Here is a 9,479-nt window from a genome sequence, read left to right as displayed (position 1 = left end):
ATTACACCCAAGAGTTATCAACATATTTTGGTCTTATTGATTTTAGTGATACTGATGTTTATCCAAAAATATTCTGCCACAAATGCAAAAAAACCATAGGACGTTTCAATGTAGCTACAACTTCAGGAAAATGTTTTAGTTCCAAATTATTAGTTGCAAATTGGTGGTGTAAGCATCCAAGATTGAGTGGATGTGAAGTTTGCACAAAATTTAGCAAGCGTGGTAAAAAACCCAACCACAAGTACAGCAAGGAGAATGTTTGTAGACAGTCTGTTGTTGATGGGTTGGTACATCAGAAACTGATAGGGGTAAACCAGCAAACCAGTGAAAGTATTGCAGCAAGAATAACTCAACAAATTCATAAGCACGCGGTAAAGTCAATGAGATGTACAAACCCACTGTCAGCTGACCGTTTTACTGTAAACACGACAAACATGGACTGTCTGATCTGTAAAGAGGTATTGGATGAGCCAGTACAATTGATATGTGAAGGGAATCACATATTTTGTGCACCATGCATTGCAGAATGGGTACAGAACTCTCCATCATGCCCTATATGTCGTAAAAGTATCACAGAAACCAGTGTTCTAAGCGTCCCAACTCATTTTATCAATCTGCTGAGTGATCTCAAGATTTCTTGTGATTATTCGTGGAAGGGATGTCAGAATGTAGTAGCACTGGGTGAATTGCAACATCACGTAGAAAAGTGCTGTGTGAAAGATCTACCTGTACCTGTAATGCTTGAACACAATTATGCCCTGCCCTCAACAATGGAAGATAAAACACATGTACCTCTTGTTACTCAAACTCCACCCCCACAACTACTAAGTCACCAATCACCAAAGAAGGCTATTGAAGTCTTACTGTCGACACACAACCTGGAGGCTACTCCTGGTTTTGAACAACTTGCAACCAAGTGTGTGAAGCGGAAACTTCAAATGACTCATGACAGCCGGAAGGGTGCTCCTGTCAGATTCAAGACCAAAGGAGGGGTAAGGCTAAGTAATTATCAATCATTATTCATTCAATTTTATTCCAATAAATCCATTTGTTGTGCTTCACTGCAATACAGGACTGCTCATAAGTAACATTATTTAAAAAAACAACTTTATAATTTATATTTATAAGCAATATGTAGCACTAAATACACTTACAATATTTTTCAGCCATTTCATATGACATACGTACCTGTCCCAAGTAAAGAGAGTGTGAACGCTTCAAAACATACAAAAAAAGTCAGGGCCAGGTATATAGAAAAACAAAGGAAGACTATTAGTGGAAGTAATGAGTCGAACATTGTTCAGATGAACACAGAATTGAAAAGGACGAGTGGCAGAGCATTCAAACCCTCATCAGATGTCCCTGAAGGAGCTGGACTAGTGCTTAAATCAGATTTAGCAATTCCATGGAATAAATTGCGTAAATTAAGAAGGCAAGTTATACACCCTCTATTTTAATCAATTCAATTTGGATACACGTACACATGAGGTGTATTTTAGAGTTTGCATTTTATTCATGTAATCTATGAAATATGAAAGATTTATTCCATACTTGGTTAAATTCATAAAGAAAAGCCATAATTTCTTGACAGTGTTTTATTCATTCTTACCACAGATGGTTGAAACGGTGGAAGGTAGAATTTCCTAGTGAAGGAAAGGATAGGCTTGAAGCCAAGAATTTATTGGATGGCATCAGAATAAATGCAGTCGAGATCTTGCTTCATTTTAACGTGCGAAATCCAATCACTGGTCGATTGGGCACTGAATGCAGAATGACACCAAGCGTTGCAGTATCTAGTCCAAAGGATGTATGTATCAAATATTTGCATGAACTAGAAAGGTAAAATTATTTTTGATAACCTTTCTTCAAAATTATTTACACGCCAGTACATACACACATACATACATACATACATATAGACAAACAGACAGAGACACACATGCTTTGCATGCATATACACACATACATGTACATACATACATACATACATACATACATACATACATACATACATACATACAATTTACATACATACATACATATAGACAGACAGACACACATGCTTTGCATGCATATACACACATACATATACATACATACATACATACATACATACATACATACATACATACATACATACATATAGACAGACAGAGACACACATGCTTTGCATGCATACACACATACATACATACATACATACATACATACATACATACATACATACATACACACATACATACAGACAGACAGACACGCAAGCTTTGCATACATACACACACATACATACATACATACATACATACATACATACATACATACACACACACATACATACATACAAACAGACAGACAGACATGCAAGCTTTGCATACATACACACACATACATACATACATACATACATACATACATACATACATACAGACAGACACACATGCTTTGCATGCATACACATACATACATACATACATACATACATACATACATACATACATACATACATACATACATAAAGAGGAAATAATTTTCCGTCTCTGAACGCTGGAACCCCTTAGAATTAATAAAGACATACAGGCTGTAGAGACATAGAACATAGAAACAAAGACACAAATATACACACAGACAGAGACAGACAGTTTGGCACACAAACACTTTCATACAGCCAGCAAACACGACTCAGCAGGATACTAGTATTGGCCAGATGATGAACTATTAGACTCAATGAAGTGACATTTTGGAACATGTGCAGTGTATACCATTTCGCTAGAGATATCTAATGTTTTATGTTATAAAAATTTCTTAATTTCTTTCAATTTAGATGTAACAAGTTAACATGGCATGGAATAATACCAGAAAATGAGGTGTGGGTTAAAGTTGGTGGAGATAAAGGAGGAGAGTTTATGAAGACCTGTCTTGAAGTCTGCAATGTTAACCACCCAAATTCTATCGATAATACCATCATTATTAACATGTTCCGGGCAAATGACAACTATAAAAATCTTGAAATTACGACGAAGGAATTGATGGCTGAAGTGAGTAGTCTGGATGGTTTATTGTGGAGGTAAGTGGATTATCAAAAGTTACTGGGTTAATGTACCTACCTGCACTTGCCGTACATGAATGGTCACTCCATTAACACTGTTACAGAGAAGTCAATTTACCTACCTGCCTTACATGTAGGTCTTTTTACTTGGAAGTGAATGCTCAATCAACAAGGGCAGAACTGTTCACCTACCTAGTTTATGATGTGTCTTTTTTGTGAAGCCTTATGGCATGCATCTCTTGTATTTCTGTCTAACTATCTATAAATTTTCTATTTATTACATTAACTGACAGAGTTTATTTTTATTTGTTCTTTCTATAGAGATTTCAGTATCAAGGTTTATGTAATGGGTGACTATGAGTATCTAACAAAACTCTATGGACTAAGTGGACCATGTGGTAAGTACTAGGAAATTTACACACATACAGTAGGAATGTATATATAAATCCTGTCATATGTAATGCATTCTGTTGCTTTAATGTGACCCTATCTTCTTAAATATTTTTTAGTTTCTGTAAGGGTTATTAATTGAATGGACTGTATTTTGAGCTAATTTATATTTCTCTTTCTCTCCAATCACGACATGAAGGAAAGTATTTTTGTCTCTGGTGCCATACAACCAAAGATATTTGCTCTTTATTCCCTGAAACCAGACCATCAGTTGATGCCAGGACATTGGAGTCAATCATAGCTGACCATGATAAATTTAAGGAGGATGGTGGCTCTTTGAGAAAGGCAAAGGAGTATCACAACTGTATTCACAGCCCTCTTATAGGTATCCCAACAGAAAGAGTGAGTGTCAGTATATCATGTCCTACAATTGTAAGGATATACATATAGTTTATTAGTACACTGCCATACCTTCAAGGTATGACAACATACTGCATACCACTTTATCTATTTAATGTTTCTGTACATTCTGATTACATCTATTAATATCAGAGATAGATGCACTCAACAGCATTGTATCACACATCTTTCTTCTTGTAAAAAGTGACAAAATGTGGTTTTTTGGATTTTAATCAGATGAAATTTTGTGGAAATGCCACATCATGATTTGTTTTAAATATGACAATAATTTGCAATGATTGGTTACTTCAGTATCAAATATTACACACTCACTCACTCACTCACTCACTCACTCACTCACTCACTCACTCACTCACTCACTCACTCACCTGCTCGTTCGCTCACATACAGACACACACACACACACACACACACACACACACACACACACACACATTGTATTCAAAGTTTCTGGTCAATATATCAAGACAGTACTAGTAATGTTGTCATCCCAGTCTTTGTTCTTGATATTACATATATGTAGTGATGATAACTAATTTTAGGATGAATCAGCTGTTTTCATGCATTTTACAATTTTGTTTCTTTCACAGGTAGCATTACCTGGCCTTCACATCAGTTTAGGGGTATATCTCATGTTCTTTAGAATGCTGGAAACAGATTGTGTGGAATTAGATAGGAAGATATTCATGACACTGAGTAAGACTGGTGAAGTTGATGAACCCATTATACTGCCAGCAAATTTTAATAGCTACATTGAGACTATAGAACAGGTAATGCCAGTTTGTCTGTGTGTATTGTTTTACATCACCTCACAGTATATCACAAACATGAGTCTTATGTCACTTGTATCTGAAATTGGCAAAACAAAGTGTTCTACAAATTATGATACTGTCCTACATGAAGTTAACAGAGTTGACTAGAGTAGTTGAATACTTCTACTGAAATATCAATAACACAAATGTTGATGATTAGATGATTTATTTTTCAATATATTAATAATGCAGATACTGAAATTGCTGTCTGAGTCTGAGGACTTGAGAGATCAGGCAGAGTGCATAGAGACTGAACTGGTTGCATTTGAGCATCTTGATGAAGATGATAAAGATGATATACCACTGCGGGAAGTAAACCGACTCCAAGAGGAAATGGAGGAGTTACTGCATAGTGCTGACGAAAAGGTAATTATTTTTAAGCAATGGTTTTCTTGCGTGTTCACTTTTTAATGACAAATTAAGTAGACTAAACAAAACTTAGATAATATTGTCTTGCGAGTCGATGTTTCAATATTCTTGTAAAAAATCCAATTTTACTATTACAATAAAATTTTAGCCTTGAAATAAGACTTCAGCAATTGATTAGGGTGTGTAGTGTGATATGTTATTTACATTATATTGTGTTCAACTTGTAAATGTGATCTGATTGACATTTTTAGGAAACTAATGCCAGTAGCTTAGAGGCAACACTGCCGAATGAAGTAGGGTATTGTTATAGGGCTCTAGATAAGACGCTGGCCAGTATTAAAGTACATAGACAGGCTTACCATGGACGTTCGTTTGTTGGAAACCATGTAGATAAGTGTTGTAAGGTTTGTCTGCATCAGTTACTCTTGCATGCTTGCCAATCAACCATATGTTGTAAAGAATGTTTTTGTTAACTTACATGGCCCATCTATAGCAATGTGTTCTAAAGCATGAGACAGTTACTGATAATATTACTAAAAAAAATAGTTAGATTATGCTATAATATTGTTGTGATTTATGACAAATGCATGCCAAAATTCTTGGTTTATAAAACTTATAGCAGATAGTTTATATGATGTATTTACAATTACAGATTGAAGTCATGAAAATAAATATCTTATACTTAATTTACCACATATTGGAAATGCCACTCCAGGAAATACACCTACAATTACTTCCAATTTCAGAGAAACATCAAGTTGATCTTGTGCATTTATAAAGTATCTAAGGGCTATAATTGCATCATGCAAGTCAGCAGACAGCAGTGTTCAACCATTGTATACATTACATGTATCTGTCCTGACTCCCATGATGCAATAGCCCATGGCAATGATGCCCTGATAAGCCGCAGAAAAAACTATATTTCCTTGAACTTGAAAGTAATTGTAGGTGATGTAAAATTATGCAATGGCTCTCTAGAACCCATAGTTTGTGAAAATGTCTATTTCCTGAAGTGACATTCCCCTTCCATATGATCATAGTTACTGTTGGTGTTGACTATGTACCTGTATGTAGTTACTGTTATAGTATTTTCTGGTATTAGTTTCAATTCAAGTGCAAGTTCCCATAGTCTTGCATTGATTTTAATATACATTCTTCTTACCTGCTTGTACATTAGCATGGTGTTACTGTAATTTGAACCAATTAAATTGAAGTGAAGAGTTAATTACATTCAATTTCAATTTCATTGTTTCATATTACATCATGATGAAATGCTATTACAAGACAATACTTGCTGACTTACCTGTACAACCATATCCGATTTGGCCCAAATATATGTAATCTGTGCATCTGATGTTTTACAGTTGTACAAAGTGATAACCTTGTTTTGTAACAATTTGTAGCAACATAAACTATGCCCTCCCCCCCCTTTTTAAATTACACGTTTATTCTATATCATTTGATAAATGTATCCCAACAATTGTCCAATACAGTTTTTTTTTACCTTGTTTCATTTTTGCTGGTTACATTAAGACTAGATATAGATGGGAGTTAGTTGTAAAGTTATACATTTACTACAGTCTGTGCAGAGAGTAGAACTTATAAATATACAAGTGGCTAACATTTTTATGTCTTTTCTCTTGTTGTAGCCTGCAAATGTGGAGAAAATATGTTACACACCAGTAACCACCGTGAGAAATGTATGTCCCGAATTCTTGGAGGATGCAGAGAATTTGTATGATAAATACCAACCACTCCTCACGTTTTTCTCTAATTGTCATAACATTTATAGTGTATCTAGAGAATTGACAGAAAATGAAATAACATGTTTGCGTAAGTATACCACTCAGTAATTTGTCTTCAGTATTCAAACAATTTGAACTAGATGATGTTTTTCATATTTTCAAGTCCTTATTTGTTGGATGTAGAATTCAACTGAAATCTATTAATAATGTAACTTTTGTTTTAAATACATGTACAAGTTTAATACCATTGTTATGCAACAGAAAACAATGTAAATACTTTTAATCTCAAGTTTCCAGTTCTTGATATTTAATGTCTTATGTCCTGTTTTTATTCCTGTTTAGGTACTAGTATCAGAGGGCTGTTCATGTACCTGAGAGTTAATTTTCCTCATGTATCAATAACGCCAAAGCTTCACATGCTGGAGGAACACGTGCTACCACAAATAGAGAAATATAGAGTGGGGCTTGGTTTTTTAGGAGAAAATGGAGTTGAAGCAATCCACCACAAAATAAATGAGTCTGTCAGAAACTACTCCAGTATGAGTGGGAAAGAAACTGACAAAATAGACTGCCTATACAAAGACCACTTGTATAATATTTTCCAAAAAATAAAATAATGACAGTATAACTACCTATGTTGTATGTAATTGTATGTAATTCTCTCTCTCTCTCTCTCTTTCTCTCTCTCTGATCAACTTCAAAAATGTAAATATAAGCAAGTGAAATCTACCCATACACTAGTGTATTGGGGTCTGAGTAACTTCTATAACTAAGTAATGAAGGAGTTGCAACTACAAACATATTATCAAGTATAATTTCACCATTTTTATTTGCATCACAATCCTAGGTACAGGGCACTAGATGAGTTATTGGAAAAAAGTGGCCACTACATTCGTGTTTCTATGTCTTTCAAAAAAAACACAAATGGCAATTATTTTGTATTTGGATGCCTAAAAACAATATCGACACGGCCGATAATTTATACCCAAACATAAAAAGCTATTAGAGATGCAATGTCGATGAGCATACAATTACTAACTTTTCAATCGCTCATTGAGGGGCAACTACATGTGTGGGCAATGACATAGTATGTATGAACTATGTTTTCGAAAGTTAAAAGACATTTCAGTCCACTAAACTGACAATAAAAACACGAATTATCATCATACTATTCTAAGTGATTCTCACCATGTTCATCTTGGTTTCCTAAAGAAAAATACAGGGCACAGTACGTGAATATGTCGATGATATCAGTGGAAAGCCTAGAGAGACATGACGTAAACACACGGTGGCCGCCATTTTGAATCGTCTGTTTGTTTGTGCGTCAAAAGTCATATTACTCCAATCAGTCTACCGCCCTCTAACACATGTGGAGCGTCAGCAACGGTAGTATCATCTACATGGGTGATAATATGATCAATGGTATAACCATTAGATTTGTTTGGCGGAGGATGGTAGACAACAAATATGACATACGACAATTGAGTTTTTATACGAACCTCCATAAGTTCCACATATTTAACTGAGTCAGTAACTGGTTTTTGATAGAGTTTTTATACGAACCTCCATAAGTTCTACAGACATGGAGAACAAGTCAACTGAATTAAGTACTCATCAATAATGTTTCTGTAACAGTTGTTTTACGTTTAAGGCTTTGAGTGACAGGAATCTTGACAAGACAGTCATAACTGATACAGAATCAGTCGGTTGATAGTTCTTTAACAGATGATCGTTTCAATAGGATATGTTGCTTCAGTCTGCTGGCAGTACAGCATCTCTTGGTATCCGGGGTCTTGCATATATTCAGATTCTTGAGTTTGTTCCATATGTTGGTATTCACTTTAGACAATAGAGATGCTGATGACATTCTTTCCAATATTCATCAATGTGGCAGTGCTAAAGGTGGCAGCGCTATACAGTACTGAAGGCATGACTTGATAAAATGGTGGCCGTTATAATGAAGAGGCAGTGGCAATACGAACCAAATCCAAGATAATATACATATGGTGGAAGCAGAGACCGTCGCAGATGATGTGGCGTTAATACACATATGGTGGAAGCAGAGACCGTCGCAGATGATGTGGCGTTGACTGCAGCACACAGCATAACTCATTTACATATTTACTGCAGCAGAATAACAGACTAACAGAAGCCTATTGTAATAACCTCACTAATCACCTACCATTAATTGCTGCCTTTACTTTACTGATTACAGATTACTTCAAAATCTTTATTACCCACTTCCCTCCCAACAATGTTAAACCTTGATACCTCTGAGGTCTCAATGAGAATGTGTGCTGGGCTTCTGACTCTTAAAAAAATGTCGCGGTTCCGAGGGTTGCACAGAGAGAATCATTACCAGCCATGTGCTGTATCGCCCCCCTCATGGTGTTGCTAGGCTTACACTCGTCTGGCCAACCTGTCGACTCCCATAAATACAAGCTTGGGTACTTCCAGGGCTCAAATTATCCAGGTACAAAGTACAAAATATGCATGATGCGAGTGAAAGTTGCGAGTAGCAAGTGGCAAAATACACCACTTGCGAGTGGTGAAAAGTTAATTAATTCTGCCGGCGCAGGTAGATTTCAAAAATAGGGCTAATGGCATTGCAGCACAAATGTATTCGGCTGTTGCTATGGACATGGCCTTGGTGCTAGGGATATTTGCATTCATTTTTGGAATTTTCATTAACTTGCC

At 35.7% G+C, this 9,479-nt stretch overlaps 1 protein-coding gene across 1 annotated transcript; it reads left to right on the top strand.

The window, feature by feature from the left end:
• The first annotated feature begins 434 nt into the window (after positions 1 to 434).
• Positions 435 to 8,707, top strand: LOC144451311 (uncharacterized). The gene is made up of 11 exons (XM_078142114.1): positions 435 to 992; positions 1,167 to 1,432; positions 1,615 to 1,839; positions 2,822 to 3,064; positions 3,368 to 3,444; positions 3,636 to 3,838; positions 4,447 to 4,626; positions 4,861 to 5,034; positions 6,687 to 6,870; positions 7,125 to 7,319; positions 8,628 to 8,707. The coding sequence occupies exons 1-11, from the start codon at positions 435 to 437 to the stop codon at positions 8,705 to 8,707; spliced, it is 2,385 nt and encodes a 794-aa protein (XP_077998240.1).
• Positions 8,708 to 9,479: the final 772 nt, after the last annotated feature.

The sequence above is a fragment of the Glandiceps talaboti genome, chromosome 21 (assembly GCF_964340395.1).
Source record: "Glandiceps talaboti chromosome 21, keGlaTala1.1, whole genome shotgun sequence".
NCBI classification, from domain to species: Eukaryota; Metazoa; Hemichordata; class Enteropneusta; family Spengelidae; genus Glandiceps; species Glandiceps talaboti.
This window is presented reverse-complemented; position numbering and strand designations above follow the sequence as displayed.

What these genes read in the sequence shown, in the direction of transcription:
- LOC144451311 (XM_078142114.1), top strand. Translation starts at nt 435, where the DNA reads ATGGACTGTCTGATCTGTAAAGAGGTATTGGATGAGCCAGTACAATTG. An exon ending in TATTTGCATGAACTAGAAAG is followed by an intron (nt 1,840 to 2,821) that starts GTAAAATTATTT and finishes CTTTCAATTTAG; the next exon opens with ATGTAACAAGTTAACATGGC. An exon ending in TGGACTAAGTGGACCATGTG is followed by an intron (nt 3,445 to 3,635) that starts GTAAGTACTAGG and finishes CACGACATGAAG; the next exon opens with GAAAGTATTTTTGTCTCTGG.